Consider the following 26,019-nt stretch of genomic DNA (forward strand, 5'->3'; position numbering starts at 1 on the left):
AACATCTAGGGGAAATCTTAGCAGACTACATGAGAAGTACTGTCCAGTGGCACTGAAATGAGGAACAGCAGCTGATTCCAATAGCTGAAAAGCCATTTGTACCACAAAATGTGGTATTTAACAGCACACATTTAAAGTAATTACTTAGATAAAAAAATACTAACTGTAAACAGAGTTCCTGGTGTTTATTTGTGCTCTTTGGTATGGCTCTTTCTACCAATCAGCACTTATTTGTAGATGCAAAATGTGTGTTGACTTACGTTTCTTAGAACAACAACTGGTGTCTCGTAATTAGTATTTTAGCACCAAGAGCTAAGCATAAGCAGAGCACGTCAGCAGCGAGACTTCTGTTTACCACACAGAAGTGCTGTACTTCATTAAGAAATGCCAGTGTAGCAAACTAAGGGGGCAAACCTGTTCCCACACCTGCATTTACGGGAGATCCCACGGGCTCAGCACCACTAGTGTGCTGGGGAACAGAAGATTTTGGGATGGGGAGAAGCTCAGCTCCTTGGGAGTTTCTGCAAAAGGAGACAGCCCACCACCACTTGCATGAAGGAAGCCCATTTGGATTGCGGTATTTACTGTGGGAGCAGCAAAGGGAAACTCCTGCAGGAGGTAAAATCCTATTCCCTAGCAGAGCGGCTGAAGGCTGAAACGGTGTCCCTGGTGAGATGCCACTGACGGCCGCGGAGCTGCGGGGAAAAGGATTCCTGACAAGTCGTATAATTTATAACCTAATGAGCCACACTGAACCCAAACTCTAGCTGAAAATCAGTTCAAGCCATTACACTTTCTCTAGTGGAGTATGCGACTTGAAATTTATCTTTTTGTTTCTGTTAAACCTGGACTGCATGAATCAAGAAGGATTCCTGGTTACTGGTTAAGAATCGGAGCCGATGGCAGGGACATGCTAAGCCTGGGAGCTGCTTGCACAGTGAGGACCTGTAGAGCAACCACAATTCTGCTCTCCCTTTCCAGTGTACACCACATCTTGGGAGATGCCAGTGCTACGCACCCTCACTTCTGCACTGCAGTGCCACGCTGCCATTCTGCACAGCTCACAGACACCAGCTTTAGCGCCAGACCTTTCTCCACCCACCTAAACTACACAGGTCTCCAAAACTAAGTGGAAGGAGCCTGACTGCATCTTCAGTTCCTGATCTCCCAACAAAAGCAGCTGCTGTTACAGCTAGCGGTGCCTTGTGAGCCTCCAGCTCAGCCGACCTTCCCCCTGACAAGCCTGTCTCTGAGTCTCTGTACATGGAGTTGTAGGCCTGGGTGGTTTTGAGCCTGTGTGCATGTGCGCAGGTGGATTTTCTATGGAGTGGAGCTGAGGGAGGTAGATCCAAAGGCACTTTGGTTATGTCTTTCAACACTCCCGCCTCAGCAGCACTGCTGTGTGGTGCTGTGGCACAGCTCCTCTCCAGCCCTGTCTGCTGGATGTGGGAAGCTGGAGGGAATTTGCTACGCAGGCCAAGAGGTGCCTTCTGCATAAAGCCTTTCCTGGCTAATGCCTTGTGCTGCAGACCTGCCTCTTCCAGCCAGTTCTGGAGACCAGCCCTGGACCAGGTTCAGTCATTGCTGAACTCAAATCAGACCCGAGAAATGCACTGGCCAGGCTTCCAGGCGGGTCCAGCAGCTCCTTCCAGCAGCGTGCTGCCTATCCGGATGCAACAGCCCTGCCTAAACCAGTGAGCTAAACCAGGACGGGGCACAGTCTTGAACACTGGCAGGGAGCTACCACACAGTAGTTACTACACTCTCCAATGTGCTTGTGGTCTTTGCCAACTACAACTCTTCCAAGCAGTTCCTAGACACGGTTCACAGGATGCACGAGCCAGGAACTGGTCCCAGTAGGCAGCACGGACACGGCAGAGTAGGTACAGAGAGTCTGGCTGTATGGCCATGTGTTGAGCTATCCCAGCTGCCCTACTAGGAGCACGATCAGTACTAAGTACTAGCAGGTCACCTCTACACTGAAGCAGTTACAAGCTATACATGCTGGAATGAGATGTGTGTATTTCCAATACCTTCCTGGTAACCCAGTCCCAGTTTCCATGAAAGCCCCTTTATTGAAAATCCAAACTACTGCCAAGTGGTAAATTCATGCACTTTCCACGTTATTTCAAAAGGCTTGTTTTTCTTTCTCAGCACTGATTTGGTTTAAAGGAGATAAGTAATGTTATGTATTTGCGTGCTGCTTTTAAATGAGGAGCCACATTTCATAGTTGCTTGTGCGTATGCAGCGTGTGAGTGTTTGGGTGCATAGGAAAGGAGGAGTGAATACAGAGTGATCTTTCTGCATCCAGGCAGACAGAATTTGCAGCTCTGCTGCTTCCCATGCAGAGGGAAGAGAAAGCATTGCTTTGCCTCCACCGGATTTGCTGAAGAGAGCCTCAGGGCAGAACAGCCATCCAGGCTACAAGCTGGTTGCTGCGAGAAACCACTGGCAATCCCCACAGTGCAGAAAGCTGGTTGTGTCGTCTCTCACAGCACTTCTGTTAGAGGCCCTCTCTTCATTACTCTGATTTTCAAGAACTGTAATTAGTCCTACCTCAGTGACCGGTGAGGTATTACCCACTTCTCAGCTAAGAAAACTGAAGTGCTGATATTACATGACTTGTCCTAATAATGCAATTAGCTGCCAAGCAGAAATAGAAATCAGGGGATTTGAAAACTGGTTCATTACTCTAATGATACGATGAGACTCACATTCCCAAACACAAGCAACAGGACAAGCCTCTGGCAAGGCCAAGCACATTGAGAACTAACGTCTTTTTTCTGACTATGGAGGGAGGGAGGGAGGGAAGGGAGATCTGTGGGAAGGACACATGAATATCAACCACAAATCAGGACTACTGTCAGGTAAATATCACAAATAGAAATGGTTATTATTTTCTAGTTCTCAGAGCAGAGCAAAACTTCTGCAGCTCTGGTCTGACACACCTGCCTTCCAGACCCGTCTCAGCCACGGGGGTCGAACCCACCAGCAGAAGAGTCTCCTGCCAGCCAGACGAGAAGGTGTTTGGCGTAGGAACACTGTGCTCCTGTCAACGTGGAGCTACAGTGCAGCCCAGAGCACAGGGGACATTTGTGGGGTGAAGCAAGAGAAGGGGAAGAGGCCAGCCTCTGGGGCTTCATGACTATAGCGCTCTGTGGAAGAGCCGGGCACCTGTGCCCAGAACTATTAATGTATTTTTATCAGACAATAATGGAGCAAAGCACCCTAATAATACAAGGAGCTTGGTTTTCCGTGTATCCAGAATTTTGTGTATTTCTAGGCATCTAAGCATCAGAGGTGTTTTGCATCTAAGGAGCCTCCACCAGCTACTACAAAAATGAAAAGCAGAGGGTTTGGAGGATTCTTCAGAGATCATTTAAGCTTACAATCTCACCCTTTGACTTCACCTTAATCACCTCTGAGAGACGCCTGTCCCACCTGTTCATAAAATCCTCCAAAGAGGCAGATCACAATCTCCACAAGAAAATCTGTTGAGGTGCAATCTTGCATTGCTCTTGGAAAAGATTTATTTACTGATCTCCCATGGACTTCCTCTGCAAGCACTCCTTGTCCTTGAACTGGATGAATGAATCCAGCTGAGACTAATGTCATTGCATAAATGAAAGAATTACTTATCAGCTAGCTGCCTCTTTGTCAGCCACAGGCTAAGGACCAGTTCTCTAAATAGCATGAGATAGGCATAAATCCTAGCTACTTAAGCCTTAAAAGGTTTGATCTTCAGCCTCCAAGAACACTGGAACCTGCACGGGAGAGGCGGTGTCACCTTTGCTTACTGCAGAGACACACAGAATCAATGAACGTCCACTTTTCTCTTCCATGAGAAATAACACGTTTTAACCACCTGGTGACTCACAATGAGGTTTTTGCAAAGGCAGACGCTAAAGTGAAACAGATCAAAAGTGAACAATCTGCCTCAGAAGAGTAAAGGAAACCTAAGAGGGGAGAAAACACAATTACTAACACAAGTCCCCAAATACAAATAAAACCAAACTAAATTATAAATCAAGACATGGACACATTCATCCTAAATAACATTAAGAAAATGTAAATTGAAGTTTAATTAAGCAATAATCCTGAAGTAGTGGAGCATGTAAAAGGCAATAAATATTCAAATATATAAATGCAGTGCTTTAGTGATGGAGAACAAAAGAGTTTTGCAAGAGAGCAATTGCTGGTAGTTTTGAAATATTTTGGGCCAACTGGACAGCTACATCCTTTACAGCCAACTGGACAGCTACATCCTATACAGCCTTTATCACTCTGGTTTAGTTAAAAATGCTACAAAAGCACCGTACTTTTCCTGGTCGTGGTTCTACACATGGCCTCTCCTGCACCAGTGGTGAGGTATGGTTATCCAACGAGGAGAAGATTCAGCCTGGGGGCAGTCAGAGCTTACAAACACGAGCTCTGGATTGTGTCTTTCCTTCCACCCTCTGTTAACAGGCAGCTTCCATGGGCCAATCTCAGAAGTAACAAAAGAAATGCAAACATTTTGTGAAGGGAAGTCATTATTGATCAGAACATGTGGAAGGAGAAACCCAGTGTCAGCAATGAATGAATTGTGCTACCCCAACAGCCAGTGCTGTGCAAGCTAAGCGTATCTCACAGGCAAGGGTTGCACAAAGAAGGAAGAAGAAAGCAAACAGTGGTAATGTAAGCGCTCTCTCTCCTTTAGGACCACTGTTTTGAAGGATAAAATCCAAGGTGGTATCTCTGCGTGGGGGCCACTCGCTACTTCCACTTGGAGTGGCGCCTACTAGTAACAGAGTGAATGCCTCATGCGTATTTTACACACCCGCTGAACGTCAAATGGGATTGAGTTACACTTGCAGATGTAATTTTTATGGTCAATTTGCAGCTGACAAGTGAATTACATGAATATGCATTAGTGCTGAAGTTAACAATTTGTGCCTCTTTCCACTTCGGTAGATGGGTCCAATCCAACTCAAAGCTATGTAGATATTAACTCAGCAATGCCACTTACAGCTCTTTCAGATCTATGTAAGAACACATTACTGGAGGACAAACACAACGGTCTCCACTGTCACTTAGGGAAGGAAACAGTTGTCATTTTGTTTAAACTTCTTCAGGAAGAGTGGACAATTCAGAATATAGTTTCTTTACTTTTTAGGTAATGGGCAAGAGTCTGGAAGAGCAATAAAATAATTTCCTTCCATAACATTTACGCCTTTAGGTAAATGGACACTGCTGTCAGCAAGGGATTGAAATGATGAAAAGCAGAAGGAAAAAAGATGTAAGTTTTCATCCATCCTGGCATCTCAGTAAATCAAATTTAAGGCAGCAGAGATGAAACCAAGAAGCATTATAACGACCTGAGCAGAAGCTAAGCCGTCTGGGTAGCTGCGATGTGCCTGCTGCTGCGTTGCACAGCTAGGTATGTAAAAGTGATTCACGTGTATAAGGGCTCACACCAGGAGAGGAACTGCAGTTCCCCAGCAGTGAAGGTGAATTATGGCCAGCCCTCAGCACAGCTTCAGTACCCTCTGCTTTCAAGTAACTCCTGTTACAAATACTTTGCTTGTGTTTGGCCCAATCTGTTTCTACTAAGGAGCAGAAAAGAAGTACAGTGCAACTCTCCTCCCTTGCCCCCTCCCCCCCTTATTTTACCCTCTGGATTGCCAAGTGCTGCTGGGCGCAATAGTAGCCACTCCTTTTGCTGAGAATGCAGAATTATGGCCTGTAATCAGATGGATTCTTTACGTTCTGTCCTACCTTTCATGCTTGCTCTGGAGAAGTCATAATTTGGCCCAAATTTTATCCAAACCATTTCATAAGCCCAAACAGAATAACATTGTTCTCATGAGCCTAACTAATACAGCTTGCCCTGAAAGTCACAGTCATTTTGCACTGTTCCACTGTATTTGCAAAAGGGAAAGCATTAAATCACAATGCCCTATTTCATTTGGAAATATATGCATAAATGCAAAGGAATTCCTCAATGGCTGTACTGAGGAAAGGTTCATTTTGCAGCTGTAGCCTCAATTATGCTTGACATCCATAACTAAGTACTCCAGTTTCAAGGGGTTTTTCACTGGCAACATTACATTTCCATATAAAATGTGTGACATTCTGCCCTTTTACAGTTTTATGTGAACATTAACTTTATGAATTTGCTTTCTCCCTCCCCCCTTTTATAACAATTTCTGCTAACGATTAAAAAAAACACACTGACATTTATCTTGTAAAAACTATTTGAAAACAACTTAATGTTTGTTTCCTCGCTGTTTACCAGATAGTGAATGCAATATGAATAACAGTATTTAAACTCTCTTAATTAAAAATGTGAAAGCTTTCTGGACTTTACATATCAATTGTGATCTAAAGTTAGACTAACGTATATTGTCATAGAGGAAAGGGAGTCTGGCCCTGCTCCCATTAACATGAAGACCAACATACTTAATATGGGAGGCCACATGAGCACAGAAAAAGAAACTAATGCAACTATGACAGGTTCAAAGTCTGAAGTGGGAGAAAAATCTTGCCTAGAGTGTCTTCCTTTTAGCGAGATATACCAAGCATTAAGGTTAAAAGGTAGCAATGGAAAGGGTCTTTGAGACAGATAGTTTTTGGTAGTACGTACCACATAGGTGCTACTTAAACTAAACCGTGACAGGTAGTATATTCTGAAATGCTTGTTGTTTTTAAAAAAAAACCCAACATCTTATTCCCTGGAAGTAGTGGGCGACTTAATGAAGTGCATAGACTAGGTACACAGTTGTAAAAACGCTCTACCTCAGGCTTCTCAGATAATCAGAAGATGCAGACACAGTGTTCCCAGCGTGCGGTTCTGGGGCTGGCTGTGGGTGCAAGGCACGAGGAAGATTCTTTCTCTGCTCACACCACATTCAAAACCCCCACTGCAACAACACAAACTAAACCCACCCCAGTGTGCTCAAAGAGAAAACCCCTTTTGTCTGCCATGTTCCAAACTTACCTTTCCTCCCTCTGCTGAAGGAAGGCATTGACGTGCCATTCCAGAGCGCCTCAAAAGATAACCTTGTGGAAGCCAAACCAAACAATAAAATCATCCTCCCTGGCTTCCTCCAAAACCTGCCAGAAACAGATCTGGGACTCTTACAACACATTATCAGGAAGAAAATCCTCTGCTTTGTTCTGTAACAGCAACAGCAGAAGTCAAACCTAGCAGAACTACTCAGTCATCACACCTCGTTTTGACAAGCTGTTGGAGAGAAGATAATCCAGACTTACGACAGCCTCAGAGAACAGCCAGTCTAAACCAGGACCAGATGGCAACACCTCTTTCCCAATAATTGTCTCATTTAAAAATGTGGCTGGGAAAAGCAGTGACTTTGTTCCAGGCTGTTGGTTGTTACTGATTTCAGCTCTGCTGAATGACGCTGTTATTTAAAAAAAGGTTGTCAACTCTTTTGCAAGAAAATAATCCGCTGCCTACCTTGAACATGCAATAGTTGGACATCCTCTAAGGAAACCAAGGCCTAACGCTAGGGATCTAGTATTCATTGCTGTTTTCCTTGAAGTTCTTAATAACAAAAGACCATTTTGGGATAACTGAACTGGATCCCTCTCAGACAGTGATGCTCTGAGAGGCTGGTGAATCTCTCCCACTTGCGCAGGTGCCATGTACACATACTCAGTCCATTGAACTTCCATGCCTCTTTCCAAATACCCCATCCTGTCTTCAGAAGCTTCAATGGCGAACGGAAACTCTTTGAAATCATGCAGGTTCCTCTTCTTGGCACACATTTAAAGGGTTGTTTTGGGCAAATATTTTTGCATCTCCTAAGCACTCCCTTGTATAAACTCCGTAAGCTGAATACCCATTCTTGGTATTTTATAATTCTATTTAAAGCTCTTCAACACAGCAGAGTGCAATACCATCTCCACATACGAGAACCACCATTTCTATTTTTCTTAATGCTTAGTCAAAATAATAAAGTCATAAAGTGATCCAATGGGCAGAATCTGACAGCAGGAATTTTGAAAAGGAAATCTGGTACAAATGTTTAACAATGAAAGTGATTAATCATTTGAACAGCTTATCCAAGAATGTGGTAGGTTTTCTGTCAACTGAAGCCATTAAATCGATAATTTTTTCCAGCAGACACGCTTTAATTCATCCAGAAGTTATGGAAATCAGTACAGGATTATTAGGTAAAGTTCCATCATCCCTGTCACACAGAAAATCACTCAGTCAAAACGATCCCTTTTTAGATTTCAATTTCTATGACTTGCAGACATTTTCTGGGCTGTGGCACCGCAGTTAGCTAAAGCTGAACTCAGGCAGAACCAAGAATATGCTTCCTAAGGAGACAATGTCCCCCTCAGCATCAGGCATCAGACTGTTAAACTGCGGTTTTGAGGTCCTTCAGGACTCCTCAGTACCACTGAGGTAAATAGCTGTAATTCTGTAAATTCTGTAAATAGCAACAGCTGCAGAAAACCCCACAAAAAAATGAAACACAAAATATTGCACATAGATCTGGTCACAGTGCATTTGTAACCTCCAGGCTGAATTACAGCAATCCCCCATACGTGGGATGGAAACCACACAAGTTAGGTTCCCCCAGCCGGGAGCAGAAAAGCCCATCTGATGGCCAGCCCAGGACACTGTGCACACATCCATCTGTGGTCCTGCCCGCTGGGCTGAGGCCCCTTTTCTAAAATAACGCAGTCTGGAGAGAGCCTGCCCTAATTAATATCCCACAGGACTGACCCTCGTTACCTGTGAAACTGTCTCCTTCTCCATTCAGCTAAAGCAGGCAAGTTATAAAGGAAGGGTTGAAAGGAGGAAATTCTTCCACAAAGCTAGCACCTCTGACCACTTCTAATGGACCCACAGGGAGCAGTAAGCCTGGCTGGCTTGGCCTCACCCCTCCTCAACATCTGCATGGATCTGTGAACTGGAAGAGGTTTTGTGCATGCCAGAGCAATTCACTCATCCACTGAGAACTTCCTAAATTACTACAAGCTTTCTGTGTCCGGCTATGAACACCAGCAGCGCACAGACCCATGCAACGCTCCTCCAAGGCATCCCATCACAACTTGCGTGTCGGAAGGCAGACCGGGCTCTTCTGCAGAAAACACTCAGCTGCTCCCCTCCGTTCCTGCACTGAAGGGTTTTCCTGCCGGTTGGATCGGGGGTTTTAAGCTGAGCACGATAAAGGTCCAGAACCACACAATGTTGAGCAGTTAGTTACTTATTCACCAATGCTGACTCCAAGCTGCGGGGCATGAAAACCTTTGCGGAAAGTAACGTACTCTGTTTGCACGGTCATGACTTCATCCCCTTCTCTCTGACCAAGTGCACAGAGGAAAATAATAATGCGCTTAAATTTAACTCTCTCTTGTATACCAAAAGATATTCTTTCTGCCCTATTAAACAAAGAGTTGTACTGTACATTAATCCCACTGGAAAAAGGGAACAACCACAGCTGTGAGTATGACTAATAACTGACCCAGACTGTTACAGATGGCAAACAAATTGTCTCAGAAAAATCTGTAAAGTTAGCTCCTTTTTCACACTACTATTGTATACATGAAAGTAAAATTCTATTGAGAAAGAAACAGAGATTTCTACTTACTGATACAAGAAATAAGATCATTAAATCTTTCCTTAGGAAAGACAGGATTTTCCAGCCCTCGGAAATAGAGCTTCAGTACTCCAGCAACTGAGTTAATGTCATGGTTACTTTGGTCATCTGCCAAAGGATTTTCACCTTAAAAAGTAAATAAATTGAATGAAACACACATGCAGGAGCATTCTTGCATGCAACATTTTTATGAGTGACATTTTTGGGGTTTTTTGTTTTTCGTGTGTGGGAGGTGGCAATACAAGCATTCAAGTAAGGTAATAAACACTGATTTAGAAATCCCAGGCTATGATTAAACTAAAACCGGCAGCCTAAATAAAGCTTCCTCTAAATTACATAACCTAGTGATCTCTTAGGTCCTGAACTTCCAACTAGGTATTTATGGACATGTGATTTACAGTTAGTAAAATAAAAAAGCCAAACGTTCTTAACTGAATAGGGTTTCTCAGACTATTCTTTGGGAGCTTACATAAAGCAAATTGAATTAGATAACTCTTCGAATTGGAAATCTGTCTTCATTCTGAAAAATTAAAACATTCAGGAATATATGCAACCATTTTGTGAAAACACTGTATAGGAACTGAAACCCCAACTGAAACCTCAGCCATGACTGAACCACGTGTAATTTTAAAGACTTAATCTTTATTTTGAAACACTTTAAAATGTATATATCTTCCGGAATAACACTACCTAGGAGAAGCAGTTAACAATAAGGCAGATTTAAAAGCCGGAGAATAGGAGGATGTGGCTTCACTTAGCATGTAAAAACAGCTGCTTCATGTATCTTGTCAAAGACGAGATCAGGTTTAACAAGATATATAACTAATCCTAGGGAGAAAAATACTGTGCATATTTTTTCATGCTTTTAGTCACAAGACTTATTGCTCCAAGGGTTAGCAGATGATCTGCAAAAGGTTTTTCTGGAAATTAAAAGAACAGCTTCTAAGACCCAAGAAAAGAGAATGTAAGATTTAAAAGAAATTGTAACTAGCATTGTTTTAACACAGTTAGGGGATTGATGGATGCCGGCTCCCCTAGCAGAGCAATCCTAGGCTGAGTGCTGCAAGCCACTCATGTATAAAAAGCTGTTTTCACTTCCTGGTATCTTTCCCACAATTCCTCCTCTGGGGCTGAAGTTTCTTTTGGGAATGAAAACAGTGGTTGAAAATCGAACGCCCCTTTCACAGCCTGTATTCTTATTGATCGTGATGCCACTTTGGCAGAGGGACCAGAAAGTTGAGCACTTGTATTCCAGAAGATCAAGTAACAGGGTTCTCAAATTGCGTTAAGTAGTCTCTTGAATGTAATTAAATACCATAATCTTTCCTTTCTGAGGATCTTTAAAATAAAATATAGACAAACTATTATTTGCAGTTTATCATTAAGGAAAGATTGAAGTTTATAGTTGATTCAAGAGTCATATGCCTTTTCTAAACAAACTGAAAAACAACCTCAAGCTCCTAGGACATAACAGGGGAAAAACATGTACATGTCATCATTATACTTCATCTTTAAGCATATGACGGTGCAAAGTTTTAGGTACAGTACACAAAGTGCATACAAACTACTTAAACAGCCAAGAAAGTAATTAGAATTTAAGAGATTGTGAAATGTCAGATATTAAGGTGCTCGAATAAATGAAAATGCAATTACCTCTCTCAAATGAATTTTTAATATCATTGACTTCCACCTGGGAACCAGACACTCTAAAAATTCCCTGATGCTGAAGACCTGCAGCAAAGATGGGAGACAGTCGTGAGAAATGAATCTAGTTTTTAAAACACTTTTAATCTCTATTTTAAAAACAAAGCTGTAGTGGTAAATGCATTATGCAAAAGATACACAAAAAAGTCAGGCCAATAATCAAATGACATAGTATGTTTCAGAGCTTACCGTATAAATTGATAAATCTGATACAGCTTTCCACGATGAGAGGAATGACTTGTCCTGAATCCTAGAAAAACAAGAGCAGAAAGAGCGAACTGCAGACCAGACAGAGGAAACCTCCCTACTCTGGACTGAATGTGAAAATGCATTTTCTTGGTCAATCCAGATGGACATACAGTGCTGGCAAAAAACACATAAGAAAACATATCGTTTCTAACAGAGTTCTCTTCCCATTTAGGGAGGGAGGGAAAGGAACAGGTGAAGAGAAAAGATTATGGTTCTTCATTAAAATCATTGAATCAGGAAATTCAGACTCTACCTCTGCCACTGTATCTGGCTAACACTGTATGTGACATCTAAGCTCATGCATGTGTTTTAGATTTTTGAAGCAAAATGAGTTAAAGCAGTGAATTTGCCTTTTAAAAAGTTTATTATTAAGAATAACAATTCATGATGAAGATGATCTCTCTGCATCCATTTAACTTACCTTTCTTTTCCTGGTGGAGAAAATCCTACATGGACCTAATTATACAGGACCTAATTCCTTGAGGTACCTTTTTTTTTTGGTAAAACACGTTGATCACACAGAGTTGAAAAGGCCTTTTTTGGACCTGCTGGACTATCAGTAACGTTCCTGAGGAAGCGCCACCAAATGACATTGCATGGGGTACCAGATGTCTCCCTCCCGACCTAAGAGCACTCCTGCGTGCTCTGCTGATTTGCGTGTCCTAACACAGGGCAGATGATGGCCTGGCACGTTGTTTCAGGCTGCTCTAACTAGCTGGTAATACACTGGGTGGTGAACCGCAGCCGCTTTGAGCCAAGCATGTGGTTCAGCTGCCTCTTCTGTAGGCAAAAAGGTATTGGGAAAGGGAGGTCACAGCCTACAACTCCCCACCTGCAGCTGGCAGAGCACAGGAATCAAAGCTCCTCCTCTCAGCCATGATACAGCAGCAGGTCTACAGCTACATCTTCAGTTAAGTAGAGGTGTTAATAAAAATGAAAAAATGCTTGTGATGGTAGGGGGAGAAGATGACTATACACTAGTTTTCAGTGGGTTATTTGTCTTTTTCTTTTAAATTGCTGATTTTCCAAAAGAACCATCACAGTCCTTCATCTGTGTGTTTTGGCACTTTAAAAAATGGACGCTTTACCCCAAGCACATTAATGACTACAAGTCATCAACTATCTATTAAAGACACAAATCATATGATTAAAAATTATTTAGAAAAGTTGCTGCTTACGCTGAAAAAATTACTGTTTCATAAATAATAGGTACCTTTGAAATTCTTGTCTCAGAAGCTATAATTTTTCTTTCCAAATGAATTTCGAATATGTAAGCACTCAGAGAACTGACTAATTCACTTGAAAGTTTCATACAAAACCAGTCTGTATTACAAAACCATGAATTCAAAAGCACCCTGTAACTCAGAATACACATTTCCCCTTACAAACTAGTCCTTCATTTTCATGCTAAATTACACTAATGGGAAGTTTATGATTTAAACCCAAGTAGAAGAAAAGCCAACTACTAAAAAAAGTTTGAAAAATAACACACAGTGAAGCAATGAAACAATGCACTTCCTCAGATAACCTAACCCCTGGTCTTCTGCGTCCTCCATGTTGTTTTCGTAGGGCCTACAAAAGACTGTGCGGCTAATTATGCTATTTAAATTGTGGCTTGTTTGTCTTTTAATTTAAAACCTAGCAAAGACCGGCTAGCCAAGAACCAGTAATGTCTGGATGAGCATTTTCTGTTTGAGTTGTGTCATGAGTCAGTAACAGCTGAATAAAAAAACCCTCATGTAACAGGTCAGTTGCTAAACCCAGGAATACCGTCATCTTCACCAACACCGAGCAGCCTCCAAAAAAAGCAGAGTATTAACAAACATGCACAACATGCACCCGTATCTCCTGTTAGTACGCTGGTTCATGCAAAGAATGTAAAGCCTCGGAAAAGATAGTGTTTGCAGTAAGAAATTACAAAAATATAAATTACTTTCATACCTGGTTTTGGAGAATCTGTTCAGAGCCACACACAACTTTGTAGTTAAGTAATTCCCTGAAATAATCTAAACTAACAGCTTTGGATTTTGGATCTAGTGCCATGAAAACAATTTGAAGTAACAATCTGTGTTGGTGAAATGTCATGAACAGTGACCCTACTGCTGCTGTGAATTTAATCTGATGTGTGTAGTCAGTGAATGTATGTTTGGGACTAATTATCATTTCTTATGATGCACAAATGTAACAAAAAGCAATCTGGTGCAATACTGTATTTCACTAGCTGTAATCCTTTTGTGCCTGTCAAAATGACTCAACCCTATCAGGAACGACATGGTCTTTGGGCAGGGATGCTTTCCTAGGTTAGCTCCCACAGCGGGAAATCTGTCATAAGGCTACCAGCTTTCTCTTCCTCTTGCCTCATGAAAGACTAACTGTGTAGGACTCTCCACTTGCAAGTAAGCCCTGTCACCCACACTGACACGTAGCATAACCCTCTTCTCTGTGAGGGAAAACGACGGGGTACCATGTCTTCTGATTTGCTCTGTGCTTCTCCAATCCAGGGGCTTTTTGTTGTGGGAGTTTCTGATTCTTTGCTTATTTTCATCCTTGAGCAAGGAACTGTTTGTGATATTCATCTCTTGCATCATGTGATGATTTCCTGAAAGTCTTTGCACCTCACAGCACCACCTGCATAATAGTAATCGTTTTCCCTATAGTTGTACTGAGGGTGGCTGAAAGCTTGATTCAATGACAGCTAAACTCGTACGCTGCCACTGAGCACAGAATTTGTTCTGCAAAATATCTGCCGCTACCTATGTTGCACAGGAAGAAAAAAAAAACAAAACTGTAACATTCAAACCCAGTTCACAGAGCTTGCAGTCAGGAATTTCATTCACTGCATTTATAACTGTATTGTTACATATTTTTTGAAGACTTCTCTCCCTTAGCTCTGTCAGCTAGTGTCCAGAGGCACTAACTGACTATGATGGGCAGGTGCTTGTTAACGAATAAGGAAATATCCATCATTTAAGACTACAATCACTCCAGAGCTATGCTCTGGTTCAGTTTTGCCTGCTGTACTCGTACACTTATTTCTTAATGCAAACTTCTCCCTCCAGGTCTTTGAAAGAACTAATTTTGAGCCAGCCGTGAATGCAACCCGAGAACGAGGCGGAGATGGTTCTCTTGTCACCAGAACTATACCTGATGTCTTGTGTGAGAGTTCCTTCGGCCTCGGCTAGAAGCATTATTAGAAATAAAAGTATGAGAAAGAAGAAGATAGTAAATACAGCAAAGATACAAGATCCAGAATAGCGGTGATCACAATTTCACACAATATAATAAATTCCTAAAGTCATAGGAAATCAAAAGCTGGATATCAAACCCAGGGTAGTACTGCTTCTCCACGGACTTTGAATACTGAACATAATGAAAATGGCAAGCAGGAAATTGTGCTAAGTCGTGGGATGCACCACTACATCCTATCTCCTACATGATGCCAAGTTTCCTAATAAAACCAAGCTGCCAATCCCTACGTGATTAACGAGATCGTAGGGAGGCTAACATGAGAAATGAATCCCCCTCTTTCCCTCTGACTTCAGGAAGTATTATATTGATCAACCGGGAAAGAAAAGAGCCCCAGGACAGACTTAAACATAATGATCTGCCTCAGCTCATGTGAGGTGATGACCATTATAGTAAGAAGTGTTGAGATCAGCCACTGGGGTGGCTGGTGCCAGTACCTTGATGAATGACTCCAAATCACCATTAAACAACTTAGCACTATACTGTGATCGGGGTCTGGGCTTCCTGTGTTTCTGGGGCTTAGGGGGAAGATTTGGAGGCCTAAGGGAAGGGAATATGATTACTGAGCAAGGTAGAATTAAGTCACACAATAAAATGAAATGTCTGTAAGCTCATGGCAAAACAACAGAACATTGTAAAGGGAGAAATAAACACAGTACTTATCAAATAAAGACTTTCCATCAAATTTAAGTGTAACAGTGATTAAGGAGTGGAGAACTGCTCCACTAAAAATGCATTACTTATGGATAAATATTGACACTCTTTATGAATCCCTGCTTTGCAGTTTTACCATACACATTTATTCCAAACACTGCACAATCGGAATGGCCTTTTTTGTTGCGGTCATGCATGAAATGTGCAGCAACCACTGGAATTCATCCTGCCAGCCGCGGCAGAACACAGGCCACTCGAAGCACCTCTTATCAAGCAGAAAAGTTGCTCCATGCTGGAGAAGCTTCAAATGCAAATTAAAGCTGCTCAGCACACTCCTAAGATGCTTCAAAACCAAACCATCTGCATTTTCAACTAGAGCCAGGAAGGTCAAACAGCTTTAGCCTTCCACAACCAACCATCAACATCTTCACACAAGAAAAGAAACACCTTGCAAATTAGCTGAAGGAATGAAAAGAATATCATCAACTTGAAACAAATAAACAAAAGCAGCATAATGCAAAAAAACAAAAGGAAGAACACACAAAACTTTGGTCTGCAAAACATTTACCTAGTGTGTTACACATGTGATGACTACAACGGAAAGAGATTACAGGAAATAAATATTGTTCTCTAGGTCACAATTTATTTTGTGAATGTCAGGGCATTTTGCATGCCAACAGCTTCCCTAGTTCCCCTGCACTAGCAGTCCAATATTTCTATGGGTTTTTCAGGAATTAGCAAAAAATTAAATGTTTGGGAGGAAGCAGTGAAAAACAATAACGCATAGAACATTAAGTGCCAGGACTTTGGTCTGTTTGGGTACTACCTGCTATTTTAAACTCATCTTTAAAGATAACCTCCTCCCTTCTACAATTTAACTTTGACCTTGAGGAACATTTCCATTTGCATGTCTTACAGCCTGAAAACTTAACCGAACCCTGGGGCAATACGCAGGTCCCAGCTGGAGGGGGGGAAGCGGTACCAAGGAACGGACAGGCAGGCCCTGCTCCCTCAGAGCTTCCTTCTCTAAGTGACCAGCTGTGAGAAGACAGGAGTTAAGATGGCTTCAAGCTGCTCCCCCACTTTACTAATGTAAAATCATTGCCTAAACCCTTCGTCTTCTTCCAGCTGCTTACAGAGCAGGGAATTTAGGATGATGTGAGCCTGATGAGTCACCTGCTGTGGAGTCAAGAAAGAACATTTTTCTCATTGGACATAAGCTTGCTGACTTCCATGCATTCCTGGTAGAATCTGGGGGCAGAGTTAAAATTAAAGGCACAGGTCTCAGAATTAACGTCAGCAATTGGGAAGAATGCTCTGATTTGTTACCACAAAAGGTAAGGAAAGAAGGTGAATAAGTCCAACTTTACAGAGCTAAAATGGACCGTGGAGTGGTGGGAGAAAGGCTGGTCTGAAGCCTGTAGAGATGTCCCCAGGAATATGGGGGCCAGGCAGAAGTTATACAAAACCACGTGGCCCAGCAAAGGCAGAGCCAGAGCCGGATCCAAACTTCTTAGCTGGGAGGGCAATATTTTTTTTTTTTTTTTAATCCAAAGACAAGGGGTGGTAGCAAGGCCATTCCTGTCCAGGAGCAAAAAGGAGAAAGAAAAAGCATTGAGCAAAGATGTATGGCATGGAAAGGGAAGAGTGAGACCAGGAAAGCTGGGCTGGATGTTCCTGCTGTCACCAGGATGAGAAGGGCGGTCCCCGTAGCAGTGATACACACAAGTGGCAGCTGCAAATCCAAACAGTTGCCATTGCCCCCCACAGTCTGATACCCTGGGGGCTGCAGTGTGCTCATCTGTGTTTATGTCTGGAGGCAGCGTCGCAGGGGTGGCATTACACAACTGAAAAAGTATGTGCTGCACAAAGCAGGGAGATCGAACACTATGTCCCTCCTCTTCTGTGAATAAACAGACCCACTTAAGTATTGAACGCATGGATGCTGGGGGAGGCAGGTAGTCCTATCCAGAGCTAGGTTGTCAAAGATGCAGCCTATCCCCTAAATGCACTTCTGTATCAGGTGCTTCTGAACTGTGTATCCTGACCAAGTGAATTACAAACCTTGAGAGGCAAGGTATCTCTAGCAACTGAAAAAGATTTCTTTTCTAGCACCAAAAAGCCCCCTGCAACCTCCCAATTTGATGTGCGATTCACAAATATTTTCAAGGATCTCCCAGCTTGTCCCACCCTTGACACTGGCCTAAGCGGCTCACACAAATGAGGAAGATGAACAGCCTGGTCCTTTACCCATCAGCATGCAGAAACAGAAATGCTGAATGTTAAAACACACAGTGTCTGTACACAATTTATGTAACAGCAACAACAACTTTATATACCCTTACAAACTTGTTCTAAAATTTGTAATTTCTAAGGTTTTATTACATTTGTAACTCTAATCAAGTCAAATAAAAATATCTTACCTTGTTGTCATGTGTTCAGCCCTGTGACCTAGAAAAGTTCAATAAACAGGAAACAATCAATCATTTGCAGGTTTTAGGTAGATTTTTTTGTATCTAAACTACGCTTGGCAAATTACTTTTAACCATAACCAGCAAAAGATATACAATTATAGAACAAACAGGACAGTGCAGTTATCTACCATCTCCACAGTTACATTTAAAATACAAACGCAACCCATGTTATGGAACAACTTTTAAGAAGCCTGCCCAAAGATTAAAGAGTCACTTGATACTGTAAATAATTTGAAGTAAAACTCCCAACAACATCTGTTGTTTGTGCTCATGTGTTTTAGTGGGTAAATCAGCATGGCAATAGAGCTGTGCCAAGATTAGATTACATCTCCCCTTGTGCCTTGTGCCTAAACCTGTTCAGCGCTGAAAATACAGAGCTCTAGAACACCAATGGCTTGCTATTGAAAGACTCTTTCCTCTCTTTTGTCTGTGTATTGCAGGAAAAAAATGCAATGCTACCACTGGGAAACACCACAGAGAACTGCGGAGAATTGTAAAGAAGCAAATACTGTATTCCAGAAAGGTTCCTGGGTAACCTTTGCAGAACAACAGACCAGTAAGTCAGGCATGTGCACCGTGTCAACTCATGATAATGAAAAGCAAAATAATGAAACAGTAGGAAGGTCATGGTATGATAAGTTCCAACCAGTCCACTTTTCCCAAAGGGAGATTGTGCCTTATTAATTTATTAGAATTCTTTCAACATGACAGTAAAATACTGGATAAAGGAGAATCAGTTGAATTAATTTACTTAGACTTTCAAAGGCCCCTGATAAGTTTCTTCACAAGAGGCGACTGAAGCAACTAAACAGCCATGGATTGAGTGGCAAAATATTCTCATTGATCAAAAACTAGTGAAGAAAAAGGAAACTGAGTGGAATTAAATGGTCTTTTTTCATCATGACAAAAGTGTAACAGTCATTTACTCAAGCCTTCCCATTAGGACCATTTACATAATACATAATACATTTATTAATGTCTTGGGGAGATCACAGCAACTAAGGAGGCAGAATATTGTGCAGATGACTGAAATACTTCTGTATCAAGTCCTGACAAAACTGTGAAGCCCTTCAGAGGGGTTTAATCATTAAGGAACAAGACACAAAATGGTAAATGAAATTCAGTATCAACATGTTCAAGTAAGATATTAGGGAAGAAAGAATTAAACACCTATGCAGCTAACAGAACTACAGATAATTGTACTGACTGAAAATCACTCTGAGCATCACTTGGGCTAGGTCTAAGTACACCACTCAATTCCAAAGTGACAGTAAAAAGCTTGTCAGGCTGCAGAAAGAATGAAAAACAGTGATATGTAAAACATAATATTACGTGGCAATGTCCAGGTGCACTGAAATACTGCACAGTACTGAAAACGCTAATCTGAAAATATATTGTGCAGTACCAGAACAATGGGGATCCACAGAAGGTGGCACAAAGAATAAGCTCTGGGAAAAATCTCTGGCATTAATAAGACATGTAAAGACTGCTGGCATCGATTTTAGAGAGGTGAAAAAGAGGGATGAAAGAAGAGTATGTAAAATAACCTATGACAGAAACAGGGTAAGCCAGGGACTTCTCCCTACTCATGTAACCAAGGAAAGTTCATTGAGACTAAGAATCCCAATAATAAATACTAGTAAAACAAAAGACGTTAGAAATCCCAAGTCTGGGGGATTTTAAACACATCTCTGACATTTAACAGATTAGGGCAGAAACTATCTGGGGGACAGGGGCAATTTCTTTTACAACTGCTTATTCTCTTTCTTGCATTTCCCTTTGCTTTGTTCATTTGTTCATTCAATAGATGAGCCTTGGGTCAGAATTAATATGAGTACCAGTGTGCTTCCTATGTTTAGAAGCAATTCATCTGAACATTTCTCATTTACTTTTCCAAATTTGTAGACGCAGACTCAGCACAGAGCACTTCATCTATCTGCCTTGTGCAGATCATGAATATGTATCTGGTGTATCCATAAACAGCAACAGACTGTAGTAGGCAGGTGATGAACTGGAACAGAAGCCAAATGCTGTCAATGTTGTGGACACCAGACTGGAATCTGGATTTATTCAGCCTACATGCTTACACTGTACAGGTCTGAATAAAAGCAAGAGAGGGTGCCAAAGGAAAACTTGCAGTTCAGACAATCCTCTCCCGCTCCCCGCATTCTCCCCTGCATTACTTAATACAGCACCCTGTGTTATTTGTCTGCTGTCTTGCTGACATGAAAGTTTTCAGAAAAGGCAGTTTGAGTGGAGCAGGGGAGTAGTTCACTTCCTACAAATTCATTTTTGTACTTGCTACAGAAATAACATTCGTAATTCCACTGTAATTCTATCCTTTCAATCATCCCCATTCAAGGAATGTACATAATCCAGGTCCTCCTTCCCAGGCATGTACGTTTTAATGCAGGACATGCCTCAATAGAAGGGGTACTTGAACTTTTTAACCTGTAAGAATGATGGCTTTTGCTCCAAATACGAGCTTTGAATGTAAACATGTACGTTTGGGGTATTATTTGTATGTGCTATGCTGTGAGGATGTGACAACAACTATGTGCAAAAACACTGTGGGCAACACAGGTTAACTGCTTGGGGTTACAGCTGGTAGGTCGAAGGGAACTCTTCAAACAGAAGAGTCCAAGCATGCCTGAGCACTGCAGAATGGCCCGGAGCCTGACGGCAATTTATCACTTCGGTCACCCTGCTGAGAAGTTTTTCTTTGGATTTCCTTTCATACAGTTCTTTCCTTATTTCTTTCCAAAATGCATTAGGCAACAGATTCTGTTGCCTTTTATCTTTCTCCCTTTAGTAGATGATCATGCATTTTACTGGGCTTCCAAATAACAAACATTCACTTTATTTTTCCAAATACATTTTCTGTGAGCTTTTGGAGGAAAATTTTCCTCTTTTTTTTGACTAACATCAGCTGCATGTGGTTTTGTGTGCATAAACTGCTCAAAATGCACACATTAAAAAAAAAATCCTATTAAATGAAAACTTCTATAAGAACATAATGTAGTTAGTTGTGTAAAAACAGCTACCATCTTCTACAGTCCAGCCTTGCAAGAAAATGCTGTTTATTTCCTAGCCCCAGCCTTAGTCACTCCCTGGACAGGGGCTTTGTTTGGGTCATAGCCACTGAACTGTTAATAGCTCTTTAGGCACCTCCACAACTGGATTTGTGGATCTGGGCTTTTGCATTAAAAGCAAGAAGAGATCTGATTAATAACAGATCTTTGGCAGTAAAAAGAAAATAAATTGACATATCCTTTAGAGACACTCTTTACAGAACAAGTTTCCTTTCTTGAGTCTGAACTTTGAATTACAGTCTTTAACCTTCAGGAGAGGATTTTTACTCTTTGTGGTGTAATTCACTCCCTCTCAAGTCTGTAACACTCTGTGGGGCTAGTCCTCAAGGCTTGCAGCGTGATTCTCCTTTTCCCTTTGGTGCATGAGGAAGTGCCTGTTGGAAGGGCTGGTAAGAGGTGGGCTTGAGCTGTGCATAGTGCCTGATTCATTACTGCCCTAATTCAGCTTTACTTCTTTTGATCATGGATGTCTGCTGACTTAGTCTATATTTTAAGACGTATTTTTAAAAATTGTGGAGAGTGTTCAGGACAATGGATAATTCTCTGCTATCACAATTTGTAATGCAATAATTTTATATGCAATAATGATAATCAACAGATACGGGGCTATTAATTAAGTTTTCATTCATTCCAGTTCACGTTCGGCAAATAGTTTATAGAAACCCAATATTAAATTAAGTCTATAAGAATCTTACTACTGACATCAGTGAGGTCAGGATTTCACCTTTTACCTTTTATAAATGCTCCATTGAGTTGTTAGGCTGCAAGAAGGACATTCATGTCCACGTGTCAGAAATGTTGCGCGAGTGAGTCCATTGTAAGAGATGCACCCTGGATAATTTTGTACGCTTAAAAAAATATCACTCTCCCCCAACTCTTAAAAAAACCTCAAGTCAACAGAAATCGTTAGGAAGTAGAAACAGTACATTTGTCACAGCTCTTAAATCACCCTGCACTGACTGTGTCAGCTCTCCTTTCAGACACGAGATTTTTCATTCAACAGTTCCATTTCCAAATATAGTCACTTGTCTACATGCCTGCGCAGTGGAAATAAATATCTGTTGAAGAAATAAAATCAGTTTATAGTGCGTACTCTTACCCCTGCACCAAAACTATGACTGGTAAAAATCAAATCTATGCTTACCAGATAATTAAGCTTTAAGTTTTCTAATTTTTTTCCTCTATACCTTTGGCATTTCAGTGGGTTCACTGTACAGTCTGAAATCACTTTTCAGTTCATTGTGTGATATTTACCTTCTCCAAGTGTCCTCTGCAGCAAGTCATGTTTTGCTTGAAGTTTTGTGATGAGATTACTACCTTCCAGATACTCTCTGAATTTCTGTAGAGATGCAGATCAATCTATTACTATGTATGGCACATAAATTCCAGGAACTTCTGCATGATGTTTACTTCAGGTGTTTGGTCTGTATCACATGAATGAGGAAGCAACCAACATACCATGAAATAGAATTGCTCCGTTTCCTGCTGGTTAGCTCTTCTTTTTGCAATGCTAGGCTTACTCAGGTATGTCTCGGAGACTGTTGACTTCACAGACTCCGTTGAGCGACTGTGCTGGAAACATTCTGACACATCATAGTCTTCAATGGTGACCATATCTTGTATTGTCTGCAGGGTAGCCTCTGTTGTTTTCTTAACCTGGTGTTAAAAAGCACAATTTAACAAATGGGAAGATAAATACGCACCAGAACAGCTTAGAAGGGAAGCTCATTACTCAGAATAATTCCCTGGCATGCTCCCCCAAACAAACTGGTGTGTGAACGTGAAAAATTAGATGTACTATAACGGAATCTATGTAACCAAAGAATGACATGATTAGGTTTCCTATCTAGTTCTCTGCTTTACCATGGTACAATCCACAAACATGGATGCACTCTTGTGTTGACTGTATAGCACTCTCAAGCATTTTTTACCTGAAATTAGAATTGAAATGTGACATGATTTGATTATGGTCCCTAATCTGGGACAACAGGCAACAGAGATGATCCACTGCTCTGAAGGGTCAACTCTCCCATGTGTGGTCAACGTGTTAGATTGAATGTGTACATCTAAGGATCTGGCTGCCAGAACAACATGTTCTTCCAAGATAAAAATCTGTGACACCGTTCTGCGGAGTGCTATGGTGCAGAGCATGTTTAGACTGCAGAAGTGGAATACACAGCTGGAGGAGGGGGCTGGAGAAAGAACGATACACGCCAGCCTCACAGCACTTCCTATGAGCTATGGAGAGCACAGTCGCTCATAGTGGGAACCAGGGCATGGAGGCCGTGGAACAGGGGATGCAGTGTTTCCCCAGTGCAATGAAGTAACTGGCAGGATTCACAAGGATGTGATTCACCTCCCAGTTCTGCTTCGGAAGAGTGTCTAGTAGAGTCAATTTAACTGAATCATGCACACTTCTACACACATCTCCAGTGTAGGCAAATATCCTTTTTGTGCCTGCCAACGTGATTTCTCCCCCTATGCCCTTGCACTTTACTGAAAGAAATAATCTTTCTCCTTCCTCTCATCTTTGTTACCTTGAGATACTTTCTGAAGTCAAATGGGATTTTTTAAAGACTACTGTACATGTCTCACGGACATTAATATTTTGTTCTAAGCATTCAGCACATAACATAGAATGAGAAAAACTGGAATCCTGAAAGCTTATCAAAAAACTACACCAAGAAATTAAATTATCCTTATGTTTTAATTTAGGAACAGGTTCTCATTTAAACTGAGGGCTTTTAACACTGCCTTAAATTGCATAAAAGTGCAATTTATACCCACTGGGAGGCCTCTCTCTGCTGCCAGAGCAGGAAGAAGAGAACATCATAGCTTTACTGTATTTTACAAAAAAAAACATTTTATTTTCCTAGGTGAGCTATTCCCATCACAGGCATTCATTACGCGTGTTTATAAATAGCTGTAGCTGGGAGCACAAGAGATTTTGACCCAGCTACCACAAAAGACAGTCCAAATTCCTTTGTACTTCAGAAGTAGCAATCTGGGGACTAGACAGAGGGTGGTCACAGAAGACAGTAACTGTGCTCAGTGGCTTTCTGCCACAAAACTTTAAAAATAAGTGCTCCAACAAGTTTTCAGTGAAGCATCTGCAAAACACATAACTCAGTAATGTGCAAGTATGGACAGGTAAAAGATGAAGTTTCCAAACCTCTATAAAGCAGCCAAAAATCTACCTTAGCATATTTGCCGGTGTTTGACTTTTAAAATTAAAACAGCTCATGCAGATTGAAGCCATTTCAGGGTCATTCACATGCTTTTGACAAGGTAAAAAACACCGCACCTTCCTGAAAATGGTGTTCAATGTATAGCCCGTGTAGACACAGATCTTACCTCCTCATTTTCGATTTTGAGTGTGGCCAATCGTGACTGTAGTTGCTGATACCTAAGCATAAGCTCTGCTTGCACAGGTTGCTGGGCAGTGACCTGACAAACCTATCAAAGAATCAAAAAGAGCTGTAAGATGCAAGGAAGAAAAAAACCAGTCAATAGTCTTTGGTTGCTCTCCTTAAAACTAGGTGAATTTCTACCAAAGACATTAAAATTTAATAAAGCAGACAATTAAATGTGTCCGTCTAAATTGAAAGTATTTATGCGTTACAAGGTGTGGAACTACGTACCGCATCTTATGACTACAGAGCACAGCCTTGTTGTGTGGCTGCTTTGCTTTGCTTCTCTATCACACAGAAATGCTAACCCTGGAGTTACCTTCAAATAAAGATGCATATGCGTGATTCTGCATTCTACTTTGCTACTGGCCTTTGGTGTAGCAGAACAGGGCACAGCTGGGGTACCCAGTACGCTTGAAATCTCCAGATGATAAAATGCGGGAGGAAAAAGGTGAAAAGGCTGCATTTCAGCATGCATAATTTGGAGCAGCTCTGCAGCTGCTCTCAAATAGCACCCACAAGCTCTGTTATGGGTGAGGCTGGTAGTGAAGACATAAAGCCACTACTTACACCGGTGCTGGGCTGAGCACAGGTTGGCCAGCAAACCCACAGCGATGTCATTATGAGTAATACAGAATATAACAACACACAACAGTTTTTACGTGAGAGCTCTGAAGAAGCTCAGAACAGCGCTGCCAGTTTTGCAAAATGTTATTGCTGATCCACTTGCTTTTGGGTAGCAACAGCAGCTTTTACCAAACTCTTTGTAAAAGGGGACAAGTTCTCTATCTTGGTATACAGGCACTGAAACAGTCACCGTGGGGATACTTGTCACTATACAGACCTCATCACCCATATGAGACTGGAATTCAAATTTCATCGGTGGACAAAAAGCAGTGGGGTACATTTCCATGAATCTCTGCTTGTCACTTCGTGGCTCCAAGCTGTCAACTGCATTTTCAATGATGTCTAAGCCCTCATGCCTGGAAGTTTCAAGGTTATACTCTGCAGAAAGGTATGTTCTTAGGGCTCTGTTCAGACTAGCGTGGTATCCAAGATCGCAACACTAAAAAACCAATAAAGGTAAAAGAAAATAAATTAAAAAGGAGGAACATCGTTCCAATATCCCAAGTCACAAATTAGCACTAAAATTTTCTGTCCTGAAATCCTTCTGTTTTAGAAGTATTTTACAAAATATCTTGTAAATTAAAATACAATACTGGGGTCAAGACAGTAAGTACTTAGTATCCTCATTCTATTGCAAAGATTAAAGGACAGTTTGAAAAAAGAGATCAAGTGTACAACTATGGCAATACGTTTGCATTTGTTTATCAGGTACAGATGCTCAGACTGTATTTACATAGAAGAGGTCTGGGACTCCACATACAAGTGGGCTTTTCAGTATTATTGTCATATGTAAGCCTCAGATCATCTATTTAAACCCATCCTGATATAACCCCACCATCTAAGTCAATGCTAGCACCAAACTGAAAACGATGCAATTCCTGCTTACCATGTCTGTGCCCAAACAAAAAAACCCACAACTGCCTCTTGCATTAGTGATCCATCTAA

General features: G+C 41.5%; 1 protein-coding gene across 2 annotated transcripts in view; it reads right to left on the reverse strand.

Annotated features, from left to right (window-relative positions):
* Positions 1-26,019, reverse strand: part of SRGAP1 (SLIT-ROBO Rho GTPase activating protein 1) — a gene marked incomplete at both ends in the record, with an annotated part of 150,652 nt that overhangs the window by 16,037 nt on the left and 108,596 nt on the right. The window contains 9 exons of one of the 2 annotated variants that reach the window (XM_082308064.1): positions 9,610-9,744; positions 11,272-11,349; positions 11,512-11,572; positions 14,716-14,749; positions 17,895-17,922; positions 22,292-22,376; positions 22,496-22,693; positions 24,392-24,493; positions 25,292-25,513. In XM_082308064.1, the coding sequence (XP_082164190.1) occupies positions 9,610-9,744; positions 11,272-11,349; positions 11,512-11,572; positions 14,716-14,749; positions 17,895-17,922; positions 22,292-22,376; positions 22,496-22,693; positions 24,392-24,493; positions 25,292-25,513 (943 nt within the window). Of the gene's footprint in view, positions 1-9,609; positions 9,745-11,271; positions 11,350-11,511; positions 11,573-14,715; positions 14,750-15,254; positions 15,358-17,894; positions 17,923-22,291; positions 22,377-22,495; positions 22,694-24,391; positions 24,494-25,291; positions 25,514-26,019 lie in introns of both variants that reach the window. The other variant, XM_082308063.1, reaches the window with a different exon arrangement.

The sequence above is a fragment of the Platalea leucorodia genome, assembly GCF_965183815.1.
Source record: "Platalea leucorodia genome assembly, chromosome: 4".
NCBI classification, from domain to species: domain Eukaryota; kingdom Metazoa; phylum Chordata; class Aves; order Pelecaniformes; family Threskiornithidae; genus Platalea; species Platalea leucorodia.